This window comes from Cladosporium halotolerans (assembly GCF_011745625.1).
Source record: "Cladosporium halotolerans strain TM138-S3 chromosome Unknown Sca47, whole genome shotgun sequence".
NCBI classification, from domain to species: domain Eukaryota; kingdom Fungi; phylum Ascomycota; class Dothideomycetes; order Cladosporiales; family Cladosporiaceae; genus Cladosporium; species Cladosporium halotolerans.
This window is the reverse complement of record NW_027191498.1, coordinates 94,099-110,151: the sequence shown is the minus strand read 5'-3', so window position 1 is coordinate 110,151 and position 16,053 is coordinate 94,099. Positions and strand designations below refer to the sequence as shown.

The 16,053-nt window shown below is 57.1% G+C and overlaps 8 protein-coding genes across 8 annotated transcripts; 4 read left to right on the top strand and 4 right to left on the bottom strand.

Moving 5' to 3' along the window:
- Positions 1-4: 4 nt before the first annotated feature.
- On the bottom strand, positions 5-1,871 carry WHR41_08560 (uncharacterized protein). Its single transcript, XM_069377164.1, has 2 exons — positions 290-1,871; positions 5-237 (listed from the first exon to the last, which is right to left on the bottom strand). Exons 1-2 carry the CDS (start codon positions 1,679-1,681, stop codon positions 196-198), a joined length of 1,434 nt encoding a protein of 477 aa, XP_069225726.1. The 5' UTR covers positions 1,682-1,871; the 3' UTR covers positions 5-195.
- A 116-nt stretch (positions 1,872-1,987) lies between these two features.
- Positions 1,988-2,780, top strand: WHR41_08559 (uncharacterized protein). Its single transcript, XM_069377163.1, has 2 exons — positions 1,988-2,358; positions 2,408-2,780. Exons 1-2 carry the CDS (start codon positions 2,104-2,106, stop codon positions 2,489-2,491), a joined length of 339 nt encoding a protein of 112 aa, XP_069225701.1. The 5' UTR covers positions 1,988-2,103; the 3' UTR covers positions 2,492-2,780.
- A 491-nt stretch (positions 2,781-3,271) lies between these two features.
- On the top strand, positions 3,272-3,700 carry WHR41_08558 (uncharacterized protein; the record flags this gene model as incomplete). Its single annotated transcript, XM_069377162.1, has 1 exon — positions 3,272-3,700. The coding sequence occupies one exon, from the start codon at positions 3,272-3,274 to the stop codon at positions 3,698-3,700; it is 429 nt and encodes a 142-aa protein (XP_069225700.1).
- A 363-nt stretch (positions 3,701-4,063) lies between these two features.
- WHR41_08557 (uncharacterized protein) lies at positions 4,064-7,056 on the bottom strand (the record flags this gene model as incomplete). Its single annotated transcript, XM_069377161.1, has 2 exons — positions 4,064-6,498; positions 6,570-7,056. 2 exons carry the CDS (start codon positions 7,054-7,056, stop codon positions 4,064-4,066), a joined length of 2,922 nt encoding a protein of 973 aa, XP_069225716.1.
- A 938-nt stretch (positions 7,057-7,994) lies between these two features.
- WHR41_08556 (uncharacterized protein) lies at positions 7,995-8,342 on the bottom strand (the record flags this gene model as incomplete). Its single annotated transcript, XM_069377160.1, has 2 exons — positions 7,995-8,033; positions 8,130-8,342. The coding sequence occupies 2 exons, from the start codon at positions 8,340-8,342 to the stop codon at positions 7,995-7,997; spliced, it is 252 nt and encodes an 83-aa protein (XP_069225715.1).
- Positions 8,343-10,288: 1,946 nt separating this feature from the next.
- Positions 10,289-11,484, top strand: WHR41_08555 (uncharacterized protein; the record flags this gene model as incomplete). Its single annotated transcript, XM_069377159.1, has 3 exons — positions 10,289-10,330; positions 10,388-10,508; positions 10,568-11,484. The coding sequence occupies 3 exons, from the start codon at positions 10,289-10,291 to the stop codon at positions 11,482-11,484; spliced, it is 1,080 nt and encodes a 359-aa protein (XP_069225714.1).
- Positions 11,485-12,168: 684 nt separating this feature from the next.
- WHR41_08554 (uncharacterized protein) lies at positions 12,169-13,471 on the bottom strand. Its single transcript, XM_069377158.1, has 3 exons — positions 13,236-13,471; positions 13,026-13,177; positions 12,169-12,968 (listed from the first exon to the last, which is right to left on the bottom strand). Exons 1-3 carry the CDS (start codon positions 13,274-13,276, stop codon positions 12,361-12,363), a joined length of 801 nt encoding a protein of 266 aa, XP_069225713.1. The 5' UTR covers positions 13,277-13,471; the 3' UTR covers positions 12,169-12,360.
- A 219-nt stretch (positions 13,472-13,690) lies between these two features.
- Positions 13,691-14,701, top strand: WHR41_08553 (uncharacterized protein; the record flags this gene model as incomplete). The annotated part of the gene is made up of 1 exon (XM_069377157.1): positions 13,691-14,701. The coding sequence occupies one exon, from the start codon at positions 13,691-13,693 to the stop codon at positions 14,699-14,701; it is 1,011 nt and encodes a 336-aa protein (XP_069225719.1).
- Between the last annotated feature and the right edge of the window lie 1,352 nt (positions 14,702-16,053).

Here is a 16,053-nt window from a genome sequence, read left to right as displayed (position 1 = left end):
GACCTAGCGTGTACACGTGTACATTTCAAAGCAGTATCTGTTTGCTGCTACAGCTATGACTCCCTCTTGCGCAAAGATGGTATCCTGTCAAAATGTCCAATGCGAATCGTGACCATAGCCATACCCTCGTTACCAGCGCTATGCGAAGTCACAAAAATCGAAAAATGCGGCAAGTTCGTGAAGCGGGTCGTGCGTTTACATGCCCATCATGCCCATCATGCCGTTGTTGGCGTAAGCCTGGTGGTAGGTTAGCAGAGATTCTTGCGTGAAGTCAGGAAATTTGTCTTACCATAGGCTTGATGTCCGGATGAGGCACAGCATCGAACTTGACGTATTCCGGCTCGTACTCTGGGCCAAAGTTGATGTATGCACCCTTGTTCTCTGTCGAGTCGCAGTACTTGGGCGCGGAGAACACGGTGATGCAGCGGCCGTCGTGCTCGACCTCGTAACCTTCCATGCGCACCTCGTGGCTGCGAATGATGGCTTTGAGACCGTTGGCCTCGCAGAACCGCTTGGTAATGTCCGGGCCGAATTGGAGACCAACGCCACGCTTGGAAGGTCCGCGACCGGGCATGGTCTGAGGGTCGGTCCAGAGCATCTCCATCATCAGACCCTCCTGACCGGGCTGTCTTTGCGAGTGCCTGTTCAGCTTGCGGATGTCGTCGAGAGAGGTAGCGTCATCGGAGAAGAGACCGCCATGGAGGGTGAGGTACTTGTCACCGATGAGGGTTGCCAGAGGCAGGGCTGAGAAAGACTCGGAGAAAAGCTTGAAGACGCGTTCGTTATACTTCGCCTTGCACTCGCCCTCGAAGCCATACATGCGGTTCATATCATCTGTCTCGTGGTTGCCGCGGTTCAGGAAGAAGCTGTTGGGGAACAGCATCTTGTAGGCGTAGAGCAAGAGAGCAATCTCTGTTGACCATGACCCGCGATCCACGAAGTCGCCGTTGAAGAGGTAGCCATGCGACTCCGAGGGGAAACCGTTCAGCCTGAAGATTTCGAGAAGATCAAAGTATTGTCCGTGAGTGTCACCGCAAACCGTAAGCTTGTGGCCCTCCTTGATGTGCGTTTCCGGCATGGTCGGCTCGTTGTACAGAATTTCCTTCGCAGCCAAAATGATTTGATATACGTATTTCTTGTGCAGCTTCTTGCCGGTCTTAAAGCGCTCAATCATATCGTCGATAAATTCCTGTGTCATCTTGTCTCCCAGCTTCACACCGTCGTATGAATCCTCGACGATCATGTTCTCCAGGTCGAGACCCTCTGCCGCCGAAGGTGCATCGGCCACCTCAATCGCCTTCAGAAACGCATCGCGCTTGACCATCTTTTGACAGGCATCGTATTGCGCCTTCGCGACCTTATCCGTAGGATTCTTTCGCACGACGATCTTCCAGTCGTGGATCGCATCGCCATGCTTGAGGATCGCAGTGTTCGCTACAGCTCGTCGGTAGTATGCCTTGACAAAGGAGGGATCCAGTTCGATCGCCGAGGTCGCATCTGCAATTGCGTAACCGTATGCCTCGAGCTTGATGTTGGCCTGGGCGCGATTGGTGAAGAAGGAAGGCTCCTTATCGTTGGCCTCAATGGCTTTGGTGTAGAACTCGATCGCAGTAGGCCAATCGTGATTCTTGAAGGCCTCGTTGCCCTTGTTCTTCAGGGCCACGGCATCTTCGGCTGCCATGGTGGGCTGTGTCGTGTGCTCGAGCACCGGAAACAATTGAGCGATGATGCGGGTGGCGTTGCTCAGTAGATTCGGTCGCTACAGCCTGAGGTATCAAATATAGCCTTTAGGGGTGGACTCGACAATGTTGTATGCCCTGTAAGGATATGCGCGAGTGAAGATTGGTGGTGAGCTGCAATCAGATGAAGCACGGACTGGATGGAAGACGAAAGATTCGCGGAGAGAGGGACCCTTGATCGGCTGTCAGCCTTGCTCTTGAGCCTCATCGCATGCCGCATGCCGCATGCCTGGCCCGAGCTGTTTGCATGTGAACCTCACCTGCCGCGACTGCATTAGACTCTGGGAAACGCTCACGCGCACAACAATAATTCAGCCACTGGGTCACTACCACTGCACCTCCCAACAAATCCACATCTGTCAACATGTCGCTCCGCGGTCTGCGCGCCTGCATGGTATGCTCCATCGTCCAACCCGGCTCCAAGTTCGTCTCCGGAGGCTGCCCCAACTGTGATGGCTTTCTGGAAATGCGACACAGCGCCGACACCGTGCAAGATTGCACTAGCGCTGTTTTTGAAGGGATGATCTCGCTTGCCGACCCCGAAAGCAGCTGGGTGGCCAAGTGGCAACGTCTGCAGGGATACGCGCCGGGCACCTATGCGGTGAAGGTTGAAGGAGTGGTGAGTATGACGCTCTGATGTGTTCCTTGCATTTATTGACGTTTTGTAGCTGCCTGATGATTACATCTCCGCAGCTGAGAACGCTGGTGTCAGATACATCCCTAGAGATGGTACAGCGGCAGAAGAAGCGTAGCCGGACATTCGCGTGGCCGACACACGAAAATTTGCGTTTGAGCATGGCGTTATTGGGGCATGGAAAGGGGTATGGGATGGCATTGAATCGGTGCAGGGATTGAGGGAGGCAAACCATCTCGAGCTGCTTGGGCAGCGTATTTGCACGCACATGACTGGAGGGTATTGGGTCTGCAAGGCAGGCCCTCTGTTATTGGAAATGGGCAAAACGGGCTACTAGGCTAGCTCCCCTATGATAGCAAGGGTAGAAGATACTCCACGCTCATCATGAAGTTGATTCTTTCAGACAATGCTATAAGTCACCGTCTCGTAAATCCTTCTCGGCGGCTGTTTGGCACGGAGCAAATTTGCCGCCGTTTTGAGAATATGTGAAATCGACTGAATCTTTACTATAATATTCAACGGTCCTTGTGCGGCACAAATGCTGCAGCGCGATCTCAAAAATGCCTCACACCAACGAGCTCTGCCCAGAATCGCGCTAAAAAGCCAAACTTCAACCTCGCAGTGCTGCAACTACGCAGAAGTGAATACGAATGCGACAACACCAAAACCCCGCGCCGAACCAAAGAAAACGGAATTTCTTCACAACATTAATCTGCTCAAGAAGCCAGACAACTCGGCACATACACAACAAATCCACCACTCGAGCGCCCCTCAAACCTCCAACGACGAAGCGCCACAAGACTCCCAAAAGACCACAGACTCCAAACATTCACCACCTACTGCTCAACAGCGAAGGAAGCCCCAGCGACAGCTTTTGAAAGCCACCGGATCCCCCAAAATGTCCGCCCCTGCAACCCAACAACCTTCCTCCACCTCCTCCCTCCCAAGCAAACGTCCCGCCTCCCAAACCCCCCAAAAAGCCTCCACATTAACCCTCTCCTCTCCCTCCCACGCCTACATCCACCTAACCCACCTCGCCCCCTCCCAAGACTCCTTACCCTCCGATCTCGACACCCTCACCGCGCACCACCACCTCACAACATCCTTGCACCAATTCCTCGGCGTACACGGCGCCGCCGTCCCCATCGACGTGCTCAAACTCTCGGGCCGCGACGTCTGGGTGCGGGTCCCGGCTGCGGATCGAAGTGCTGTGGTAGCGGCTGCGGGCGGGTGGATTGGACGGCAGGGGGAGGGGTGGAGGGTTGTTGGGTGGGGGAGTTGGGGGTTGGGAAGTGGTGGGGAGGGGCGGGATTTGTTTGGGAACTGAGGGAGCGGCGGCCTAAGCCATGAGAGAAGATGTGAGGGTTTGGCACGTTTGGAATTGGGCTGCTGATGGGTTACGAGGGATTTTGATTAGAGCTGTCCGCGCTCTTTAGCCGGGCTCGATGTGAGCTATGGGATTCAAGAGCACAGCTATTCCGCAAGCCACCTCGGGCATTTAGAATGCCCTCTCGAAATGAGCCGAGCTATCAACCGCCTGGCTCGCACCGCGGACACCCTCTCTATTACGACATTCCTACCCGAGCAGGGCACCACATACGACCTCTAATTAAACAACGGCTCCAAGGCTTATCCCCACCCGCCTAAAGAGCTCCATTACCCAGCAAACAAGTCTCAGGCAATCAACCCACTACTCCGCCGCACCATCAAACAACCCCAACTGCCTCATCCTCTCCGCGCTCATGCCCGCGTACGCCTGCCGTCTCGCGACCTTCTCCGGGTCGTCCGCGTCCGGCGACCCCGTCGTAGGCGGCGTGGCAGTCTGCAGGGGCTCGAGCTGCGCGTGGCTCTTGTGCGCGGAGCCGGGGCGACTCGAAGCGCCTCTGATCGCGAAACCTGGATCCTCGCCGTTCGCAAGCTGCTGCGCTCCGGCCGCTGTCTGGTCCTCGTAAGGCGACGGGTCGGTGTCCATAGATTCTGGCTCTGGCTCTGGCTCTGGCTCTGGCTCAGCGGGCGGAGGCGGCGGAGGAGGCGGAGCGGGGGGCTCTTCTTCGTGAGTACGTAGTTTCTTCAAAACAGCGTCGTCGGCCGCCTCATTCAGATGATCCTCTTCTCTCATTCTCTTCAGCGCAGAGGTACTCTCCGGCGTCGCCTCGGCGGCGCCCGCGTCCTCGTCGTCCGAGAGGACGGGCTCGTCAGGCTCCTGTGCGCGCGTGGGCGAGCCGGACGGCGTGTGGCTCTCGTCGTTGTCGCCGTCACCCTTGGCCTTCCGCTCCGCCTTCTTGCGCTCGTGCTCGGCCTTCTTCCTGCTCGCCTTGTCGAACGTCTCGTGCACGTACTTCTTGACGCTCTTGGCATGCCTATCGCTGATCCTGCTCGGATCGCCGACGACGCGCCCGTTCTTGAAATCCGTGTTGACGATTTTCTTGCTGACGTCCTTGGCGAGGCGCTTGAGGTCGTCCTTGTCCATCTTCTTCTTGAATTTGTTGACGACGTGCATAACGTGGGGCTGGATGGCGGACTCGTATAGTTTCTTCTGTTTTTCCTCGGGCAGGGACTTCCATTTTTCTTCTTTGCGCTCCTTTTTTGGTGTCTCGGCTGGGGTGGCGGATTCGGAGGCGGGTTTGCTGGCTTCTTGCTTGTTGGCGACGATGTTCTTGATGAGGTCTTGCAGCATCTGCTGGTCGGATACTGCTTTGGGCGGAGGAGGAGGCGGGGCGCCGTGCGCGGGTGCGGTTGGGCGTTGCCATGATCTTGTTCCATTGCTGTCGTAATAGTATTTTGAACCGTTCGGTGCGACCGCTTCAAACCAGCCAGCAGGTAGAGGCCCGGTGGGAGGCGGAGGCCTGAAGCGAGGAGGGGGCCGGAATGCAGGTCGCGCAGGTACATTTGCCTTGGGTCCTTTGGGAGCATGCACCCGTTCAGGAGACTTTGAACGGCTGCGCGATTTTGACCGGCGTCGTCCGTCATCCCGGCGATCGACGCGCTCAGTCTTCCGGTCGAAAGCGGCGACATTAGGGTCTCGCTTCACGCGAGGAATTCGGTATCCAACCTCCAGCTTACTCCAGGCCTCAAGCAGGTCTCGCGCCTGTGATGCAACCCTTTCGTCCTCGCTCTCGGTGAGCGGTTGTACTGCGTCCTCGATCTTGGAATCCTGCACTTTGTTTCTTGTAATCCTCGGTAACTTATTCAGCACATCCAGAATCTGAAGGCAGAGGTTGACGTCGTCCGAAAAGTTGCCCAGCGCAGTCTTCAAATGACGATACCCGTGCATACGCACGACCTGGTTGATAACGTGGGGATCATCGGCTCTTTGGATACGGTTGAGCAGCTTGACGGCGATCCACTTCTCCTTACACTGAGGCAGCTGGGCCATGACGCTGCGCACGCCCCCCTCGTCGAGCTCCTTAGGCTCGAGGTTGTTGACGTACTCCTCGTCGTCTTCGCTGGCCTTCTTCTTGCGAGGCTTCTTCGCAACAGCCGTATCCCAGGCGTCTGCATCGTCGATACCGAGTGCTTCGATTGTGGCCTTCGAAAGCTTCGTTGCGCGCTCCGTTTGGGTTTTCCCTCCGATGTAGCCGGTGCAGTTGGGCTCGCCACAGTAGCACGGCTGCGGGTCCGCACCGTATCGATCAACATTGTAGTTGAAGACGAGTTCCTCGCCAGCCTTGATCTTGCGCTCGGCAAAGATGCCCATGCGCAATTTGTCGCCAACGACCCATTTGTCGACGTAACAGTTGGGATTACACGAGTGGTTGCAGAAGCGCCCGAGGTTGCCTCGTTTAGTCGCGTCGACAAACTCTCCTTTCGTCAGGGACATAAAGTAGAAGTGCTTGATGCCCTCCTCATCGTAATTTTGCATGCGGCGGCGGAACGCCTGCTCGCCGATGACTTCGCCGATGTATTCAAAAATGAAATCATTAGCCTGAAGGTCGGCGTCCGCGCGAAGGCCATATCCCTTTTTCTCCGTCTGGATGACCGAGACTTTGGCGTACCGCTTTCGCAGGAAGCGCTGGTTCTCGCAAGCGGATCCGCACCCGCAGTCACGTGCGCACTCCATCTTCGTGGCGCGGTTGATGCAGTCGGAGTCTTCGCCGCAGGCATGATTCTTACGAGTAGCGGAGTCTGTGAGGGTTGTTAGGGAAGTCTTCGCCGAATAGGTGGCGCAAATGAGTCTGCTAGAATGAACAACTTACCCCACTCCTCTGCGCAGTCGCACTCTAGCGCCGGGTCAGTGGTGCCCAGGTACTTGTTTGCATAACTGCACTCAGTGATGACCTGGAACGTCGATGTGGCGTCCGATGTGCTGTCCTTATAGTCCGAGAACATAGGTGGAGGCCGTCGCTCGACCTTGTGTGATGTTGCCCGCGCAAGTCTGGGCGGCTTCCCAGGCTCCTGCTTCAGGGTGACATCTCCGCCGACCATGTCCTCTTGCTCGTTCTTAGGGGCTGGTGAGGCAGCCATGCTCTCTGATTTCACGGGCGACCGTGAATTGCTCTTTGCGACTGTGGGTGTGCTTTCGCCAGCGCCGTGGGATGCAGCGCGCTCCTGCTGTGATGCTGCCTCCGGCACGGCCTCCATGCTCGCCTCGTTCGTGTCCTGATCTTCCTCCTTCAGACGCATCTCCCCCACTTCCGACTCCAGCTTCTCCTCCTGCTTCGCCATGTTGTCTTCGTCGGCCATCGGCCTAGAAGGATTGTCGTATTGTGTATATAGATGCGCGGTTGAGGTCGAAGAGGAGAGAGCAGACTGGCAAGCGAGCGGAGTTTTGACAGCACGGATGAACAAAGCCGAGCCTCAGATGCACATGCCTCTCCTTTCACAACACTTCACTGCTGGTTCGCGGTTGTTCGCGGTTGTTCACTAGTCCCGGCTTGTAGCCTCTTTCGAATTCACTTCGTGGAAAGCGCGTTCAAGGACGCATTGATGCGCGGGCTTTCCTCGTCCGCAATCTGCGGTGACGCTACTTGTAATGTCGCGTTTTCGGTCGCAGGGACGAAGTTACATGCAGGTGAGGGGATGTGAGAGATTCCTGGCGGATTACGACAACGGGTACTCGATGCAAGGCTTGTGACAGGGACCGGGCGTCGGGCGTCGGGAATAGGAGGATTTCGTGAGATTGTGAAGTCGCGCGGAGTGAAGGAGCGCGCGCCTCTGCTAATAAGAAACACAAGAAGTAGGCGCGAACGCGAAAGATGCTAGGAAAAGGGAAGGCCGACCAACTTGGGCGCATCGAACTTCGGCGGCGGCGGCGACTTGAGCGATTCTGCCAAGCATCCCGCTTGCCGTACCGACCTCAGCAAGCTGCCGCCTCCAGAGAGGAACGAACGGGTGTCAGCGCATCAAGACTACACTGATGAGATGCGCGAAGTAGTAACGAGTACGACCAATTTCTGCTTTCCTGGCATGCAGTGACCCTCAGAATGGCAGAAGATTCGAGCGAAAATACCCGATGATCGCCCACACTGGATACGTGGTGAATTCGTTCGACAAAAGCCAAGCTCGTCGATTCCAGCGAGGGACGAGTGGGCGTGTATTCAAATGCCAGTTGCGAATGCCGGCAGAATGTAATGATAGGTGTGCAATGTTCCAGAAGTATCCGCCGTGCTGGTTACGATCGTCTAGGTTCCGTGTTCCTTTGTGGGGTCGTCGAGCACGCACTTGGAGGAACAACGTCAGCAAACAGCAACAAGACAGATTACAAATCACAGTTAAGACAGGAGAGCAGACGCTTTTGGCAAATCCATCTCGCTTACCGACAGATCCAGCCCTACATGCAAAATACCGACAGTAGAGCGAGGCCGGTGAAAGCAAAACTTGGGTCCAGCAGTGGCCGCGTGGCTGGTAGAACGCTGGATATAAGTCCGAAGGGCATCGTCAGACCGCAATAGCTCGGCCGCGCAAGGATCCCCCTGCCAGAAGGCTGTTACGTATCGCCATGTGTTTGGGGCTATCAGGATCGACCACATGGCGCGGATGGAGCAACGTTAGATCACGGTGCGAGCGCTGCGGAATTCGAGCGGAGCCTCGGCTTGCCGAGATCCACGCTAGGAAGTTTGCGATCATTGATGGTGACTACTCTGCGGCTACGAGGTTAGACCTCGCCGCGCCGAACCATTGTTGGAGAGGTCACAGCATGATGACAGTATTATTAACAAATATCGATCGACCAAGAGCACCGTGGAACTTATGCGGGCTTCCAGCGTCAGGCGCAGTCTAGACTGGCATGCTTTCGACCGCGTCGGAAGCACTGGCTCGATTCGCTCGTAGCCTACTTGGAATGTCTGACCGCCTGCCCAAGCTCGCAAACCCTCTAATCGTACATGCCTAGCGCGAACGATCCCGGTCTCGAGGCTCAGGTTTGTTTACGGCGCTGGCGGCAGAGCCTTTGCACATCACTGCATTGAATATGTGGCACGAGCCGGACTTGCCCGCACCCACGAGATCGAAAATAGGGCGCAGCGCTTTTCGCGCGTGTCAGAAGCAGGACCCGCCTCTACTTCTGAAACACACGGCGGCAAGACGCGGCGAGGGCCAAGCCGGGCGTGGCTGGGTCCGCCGAATAGATGTTAAGGTTCCCCTAAGCCGGTTCTGCTGTGTCGGTTTGATGACGGACGCTGGACAGCCCCGCCGGAGCGACAACAGCGGTGAGCAGGTGGCCTTTGGCTTTGGCGGCGGGCCTCCGCGGGCCCGGGAGTGGTGAGTCTGGTGTGAACTCTGGGCCGCGCTTCGTGACGCACAAATGGCGGCGGGCGCGTAATAATTGGCGAGATCCGGCAGCGAGGCGAACGGGCCGGCAGTTAGACGCCTGGCGCAGAGGGCAGTGGATGGCGAGCAGAGAGACCCTCTCGGACTGCGTGCGCGGTGGGGCAGCGCGAGCAGGAAGCGCGGCCTGGTTGGGCGGCGTGCAGCGTCGTATACTGGAGGAGGAGGAAGGGCGGAAAGCACTTGCACACCACAACTCCTGGACGGCAGCGACAGGGCAGAGTGGAGGCTGGGCCCGAGGCGCTGTAGCGCATCCTCACCGCGCAATGTTTGGGTCGGAAGGCCGGGCCAGCGGCGGGAGAACAAGAGAATAGTCGAAGAAGCTCTGGGGAGAAGGGCGCCACGGCGATCGGCCCTGGCCCGCGCAACACGCTCCACCGGCCGGCGACGACACCAGTCCTCACGCCTGCTGCTGCTGCTACCGCTGCTGGCCGGCGGCGAGAAATAGGCCAGACGCACGGCGATTGGCGCGCGCCCTCGCTAGCACGCTGCACGTAGGCCGGCCGGGCTTGCTGCTGCTGCTGCTGCTGCGCTGCGAGCCTGCGACCCTCCGCCGTGGGTCTGCGCGCCGAAAAGATCGCGCACTTACACACTGCAGCTAACGCAGGCCTGCATCTCCAGGCTCCTCCTGCGTCGTCCCTCCTGCACCGCGCCCGTTCCCACCGTTTCATCTCCCTGTGCGAGTGCTCGGTAGCTGTGCGCACCATTGCCGCCACGCCTTTCTGCACGCCCGCCAGAGCGCTGCCACGCCCGGCACTCCACGCCCACCTCGTCTTCACCCTCCGCGCACCCTTCAGCGCCTCGCCCTCCTGAGTCCTGACCCGCCCGCCAGCCCCTCTGTCTGCTTCTGCTTCGTCACGGCCTGCATTTGCCCTTTGTTTCCTAGGTTTGGCACGGCGCCTTCTCACACACTCGTTCCATGCCCCGCCGCTGAGTCGCCTCCGTCGCCCTCCCGACTGGCCACACCACACCTCGCGCGCAGGAGGTCCGCCGAATTTTCCTTTGTTGCAGCGTCGCGCCCGCTCGTTTAATTGACGAATTGACGACTCTACGCGCCCAATCAAGTATCCGATATATTCTTGTACCACGCGACTTGGACGGATGTTTTTCATGAAGCCTGAACGCGTTCCTCTTTCGCTTCGCTCCTGTTATGGCCGGCTCACGCGAGCCAGTCTTCACTAATGATGAAAAGGTACCGTCGACGACTGCGAATCCATTGGCGCGCCCAGCATCGACTGACAGTCGCCAGAACTACTTGTTGGCCGAGATCATCAAAAGCGTTTCCCCTTCGCCCACGACAATGCTTAATGTTGTAATGCAAGTGTTGGGCAACCACCAGCCCAGGTGGGACGACATCCCCTTGCCGCCAGGTACTTTCGAATTCACGCGTAAAACATCGATAAACGAAACATCCTCACACGTCTTGCAGGTCGATCGGTCAATGCGTGTCGCGCAGCCTTCGAAGACTTGAAACGCGGCGCCGGGTACTCACCCCTTTCGCAGTCCACAGCGCCTCAGACGCCATTGTCCGCTCCGATTGGGCCATTGCGACGACCGTGGCAGCTAGAAACGACGAGTTCCTACCCTAGTGGTCCTCCTGGCCGTCAGCTGCTTCCCAAGACGAAAACCGAGGGTCATTCAGGGATGATGATCCTTCCACAGCCCTCAGCGACACCAGGAGGTCAAATCAAGCGCAAGCGCGGCAGACCGACAAAAGCAGAAGCCCAGGCGAAAGCAGCAGAATCAAGTGCAGCAGCAGCGGCCGCGGCAGGGACTGGCGCAGGGCCTCGAAGAGACTCTTCGATTGCTCCACGCGTCACGATCCCCGGACCCTCAGCAGCACCTTCGCCCGCTCTCGCGCCGTCACCAGCTTTGGCGCCAGCATCTGCTCCAGCAAGGATTTCATCGCCCACCGTCGAGTCCAAGCCTTCCCTTCCGCCAACTTCGCGCGTTCCGATTTCGGCCATGATCACCACCCCGACGACACAGAAGACCTCAAGTCACTCTGGATCGTCGTCCGGGAAGAGGAGACGAAGGAAGTCAATGCGATCTGATCAGGATGACCCGCCGCAAAGCCAATTCGACGCGAGCGCCCCCAATCAGCCGCAACAGAAGCATCAACAGCAAGCGTACGGGTACCCTCACTACGAAAGTCCCTACAGCAGGATTGAACCGGAAGACACTCCAGCCAGAACCACTGGACCACGGCACTATGATGACGCGCTTGCTGGAGTCCCATTCGGCCCTCGATTACCGCAATCTCAGGGGCCCATCAGTCGACCAGGTTCAGGACCTCCTAGTTCGGAAGGACACCCAACTGGACCAAATCCGCCTCAAAGCCGCTAGCTACTTCAGCTTCTGACCTCTCGATTTCACCAATCTGCGCCGATTTTCGTCGAGCCAGAGTCTCCTGTTGCGCAGTCAATCCCACAGGTTTCCAGACAAGACCAGCACCTCGCGCGCACTCCATTCGCATCCACCTTGTACCAATATCGAACCAGGGAAAAGAGCAGGAGTAAGGACAAAGCCAACAAACTAGCAACCAGAAAACACACTTGAAACCATTGCGACTCGGGGCCCAAAATTACGGACAAAAACCCAACAATCACTGCAAGATCACTGCATCACAACATATACAACTGCGACGGCCGAACCATTTCCCTTTCCCTTACGACTTTTGCTTCTGGTTGCTTTCTCTGCCACTGCATTCGCGCAATTTCTGGGCTTTCTCATTTCCTCTGCTTCTTTTTTACGCTGACACGGCCGACAAAAAATTCTCTGTACTTATAGCATCACACTTCAAAAGCGGAGGAGAGGCGGGTTTGCATTCGAGGGCAGCAATGTAATATTACGCACGAAATGAAAAAAGAAGATGTCGAAACTGTTTTTGTCCGGGATCTCAATGGCGCAGGACTCTTCAAATCTGCGCGCGCGACCGGACGAAGCGGACGAACGACCTGTACGTATTGGGCGTGGAATTCACGCGTCCTGTCGCGTCGCGTTCGATGCTTGCTTTGAGAAGGAACGCGATAGGGCTTAACGTGATCATACGAACATTTATGTACAGTGTTCCTCCACGCGCCTGCGCCTTACAACCATCCGAGCACGACGCGGGCGAATCGTACATGCCAGATCCCGCACCGCGCCTATCGTTAACATTTAAGCAAGCCTCATGGCCGCATCGCCAAAAACCACACTCAATCCTACAGCTTCCCGACAAACTCAAGGAGCGTTCAGCTTACTATCTTTGCTCTCCTCCGGCTTCCCATGCTCCGCCTTCTCCAAAGTATGCCTCTTCGCCTTCTCCTTGTGCCCCTTCTGCTCCTCCCTCTTCGCCACCGCCTCCTCGCGCTCCTTGATCCTCTCCTCCTCCGCAGCAACCATATCCCGCCACTGGTCCTCGCCCGCATACCTCTCGTGATGCACCTGCTTCTCCACAACCCTCTTGTGCTCCGGGTCCTCGGGGTCGAGATACCTCACCGTCTCCCACCTGCCCTTCCCCTGCGCGGAGTCCACGCCCTCGAACGCCAGCGACGCGATGACGACGGCCATCGTCAACCCCTGCGCGTACACACGCGCCTGCACGAGTTTCTGCTGGCCGGTCAGGTACGGGTTGCGGCCGACGAACGCGAGCGCGCCGCCCATGGAGGCGACCCAGGAGCCGAAGACGAGCGAGTAGCGGTTGTCGGCGGCCCAGGTGAGGGCGCGCTGCGAGAGCGGTTTTTGCGACGAGAGTTCGGCCTGCAGGTTCTGGGACTCGTCGCGGAATTGCCGCTCGGGGTTGCGCGCGTTCTCGAAGTTGCGGGAGTTGGAGTCGGCGGCGACGATGGCTGGGATGGAGTGTTAATGATATTGGCGTAGAATAGAACTGTCGTAAGCAGACTTACCGGCGAATGTGCCGCTGCCGGTGATCAGGAAGGCGCGGAAGGGGAGCGTGAGGCCGCGGAAGGCTGGGTATCTTCGCGATGCTGCGAAGACGCCGAGGCCGCCGAGGGCGAGGCCTGCGGCGCCTCCGAGGACGCCACCTTTGACGGTCGCGCTGAATTTGGTGTCAGTGTTGTTTTGGTTGGAGGACGAGGTCGCGTGTCTAGGCTCACTTGTAGTGCTCCTGCTCTTCTTCCTTGGTCAGGATCTTCATATTGGAATCTGTGGCTGGAGCTGTGGTATATCTAGATGGGTGCCGAGTGGCTCAATGGCAAAGTATAGAGACGTCTTGGTCAATTGTGAGAAACTCGAGTGAAGAGGACAATGGCGAAAGAAGAGTGAAGACTACTACCACTACCCTAGCAAGGATGTATGACGGAGCTCTGCGGCCAGCTTACTGATACCAAGATGATGCAGTCTGCTGTCCAGCAAGCCACCCACCGGGAAGCTCGCAGCTTCACGTAACGTCACTCTGACTTTACTCCTCCGCGCTAGCCAACGGCCGCCCGCCGCCGCGCTGTCTGCCGCCGCATCCGCCCGCCCGCGACTCGCAGGGCTGGCCTGCGCTTTTGGGGAAGTTCGCGAAAAATATCTCCGCCGACGGAGCCATCGCCGTTCGAGCAGCATCATGGCGCCTGGAAAATTGCTCAACCGCAACATTCGCCCGTCGCGGGTGCAGCCTGAGGATGAAGAGGATTTTGATGTTTCTGAAGGTGGTGTGAGTGGAGACGACGCACAGTCAGCAGACGGCTTTGATGACGGATCGGAAGACGATGAGGATGGAGATGCCGGAGACGGCGAGGAAGACGACGATGAGGGCGAAGTCGGTGGACAGCTTGAGAACATTTCTTTCGGAGCCTTGAAGCAGGCGCAGGATGCTCTGTCGCGGAAGCGAAAGCGCAACGATGAGACGAACCCCGCGCAGGAGGAAAAGTTGGAGGCGCTGAGAGAAAGGCTGCGCGAGATCAAGAAGAGAAAGGCCGACGAGTCTGGAGGAAAAGTGCAGAAGAAGTCGAAGCAATCCACGAAAAAGTCCTCCGCCAGAGACGAAGAGGACTCTGAAGAGGAAGGCTCTGGCTCGGACTCAGACTCTGCGCCCTCGGAGGTCGGTGCGACTTCAAAGCATGCTCCCATGGCACAGTCCTCAAAGCACCAAGTCACACGCAAGCGTCAAGTCATCGAAGTGCCCAAGCTCAAGGTTCGCGATCCGCGCTTCGACGCGATGCAGCAGCGTCACGCCCACACGGGCAACGTGGAGAAGGCATACGGTTTCTTGCAGGAATACCAGGCTGCTGAGATCGCAGAGCTCAAGGCTGCATTGAAGACAACAAAGAACGAAGACGACAAGGAGAAGTTGAAGCGCAAGATTGGCAGCATGGAGAACAAGATGAAGGCGAAGGCTGCAAAGGAGCGGGAGCAGGAGGTTCTGCGGAAGCACAGGAAGGAGGAACGCCAGAAGGTCGAGCAGGGCAAGAACCCTTACTACTTGAAGAAGAGCGACCTCAAGGAGAAGGCACTGGTGGAGAAGTACAAGAATATGAAGGGCAAGGACCGCGAAAAGGCGATCGACAAAAAGCGCAAGAAGGAGAGCCAAAAGGAGATCAAGAGAATGCCCGAGGCGAGGAGAATGGTCGGTTGATCTGGTTTGTGTTGGCAATAGCGCGGTGCTGGCTCTGCCGCACCTTGGACGACGACCGGCTTGCTTTGAAAAGTTCAATGATACCCCTTTCTTGACTTCGAAAGACTTCCAAAATCTCTCAGCCTCACATACGATCGCGTCTGTATCGCGATTGCTGAATGTTGGTGTTCGCGTTTGAGAATCGACAGCAACGAATTACCGCCAACTTGTCCTCACATCGAACCTTATTACTAAGCCACCAGACAGCATCACCCTCAGCGAGCGTCACAGTACCGCTTTCGTCTGACTTTGGGAGGCAGCTTCAATACCAGCTTAGTCATTCCCACTGACACATCTCAATCTGCGATCAGGGCTATGGGTCTTCAAGGGCTGACCCATCGATTTATAGGCATGCTGACGAGCGTCGCTGCATTAAACTCTCGCGCGTATAGTGGGAACACTACCCGAGCTAAATGCTGTAAATGTGCAGACTAACAATTTAAAAGTGACCGCGTTCCCCTCCTCCGTGAATCCGCCCAACTTGACACAGAACCAACCATACTCAAGAACCGACACACCCTCACCCGACAATGGCATCTCTCACGTCTCAAACCGCGTCGAAGACAAGGGTCGCGCTCAGAATCGAGCGATTCAGAGTGAATCAGGAACGCCGGCATCAATTGGCGTGGCAGCAGCACCTGGCACAGACGCAACAAGCAAGCCGAGACGCGCCTGCGCCAGTCACTCAACCCCAGCAGGATACTTCATCAGCGCCGGTAGTGCAGCCGACTGCAGGGTCTGAGCAGCCCACAAGCCAATCTGCCGTCGATAGATTAAATTTTGCTCGGCAAGATGCCTTGGTGATGATAGAGGCCGCGCGGCAGCAAACCGTGGAGCCCGCGCGGCCGGGAAGCCAGCCTGCCTCCGAGGAAGTAGCTCAAGATGAGCAGGATGCCTCGACAGAAACCACGGAGCAGGATGCTGAGGAACCGGTGCAGCCCGCAGACCAATCTGCGAACGCTGAAGTTGATCAACAACAAGCGCAAGGGCCGACTATGCGGCTCGCGTTCCGGCCACGATGATTCTGGAGAAGTCTAATGGCGAAATCGAATACATTTAGATTGCTTGTTTCTCTATGGCTGTCTGAAGTAATGTCCTCGGCGCTGTTGTATGGGGACGGCTTGCTGAGAGTCGGGGTGAAATGCTCATCAATCGCTTCTCTTCTTGCAAGCCCCGTGTTACAAAATACACTGTCGAGGTAACAAGTTGGAGGGGGAATTGGAAAATAAAGAGAGGAGCCTCAGGCCGGTGTTGCAATTGTCTCAAATGACATGATGTCGTCCTCGAGGGAGCAGCTTACAGTTGCTCTTCAG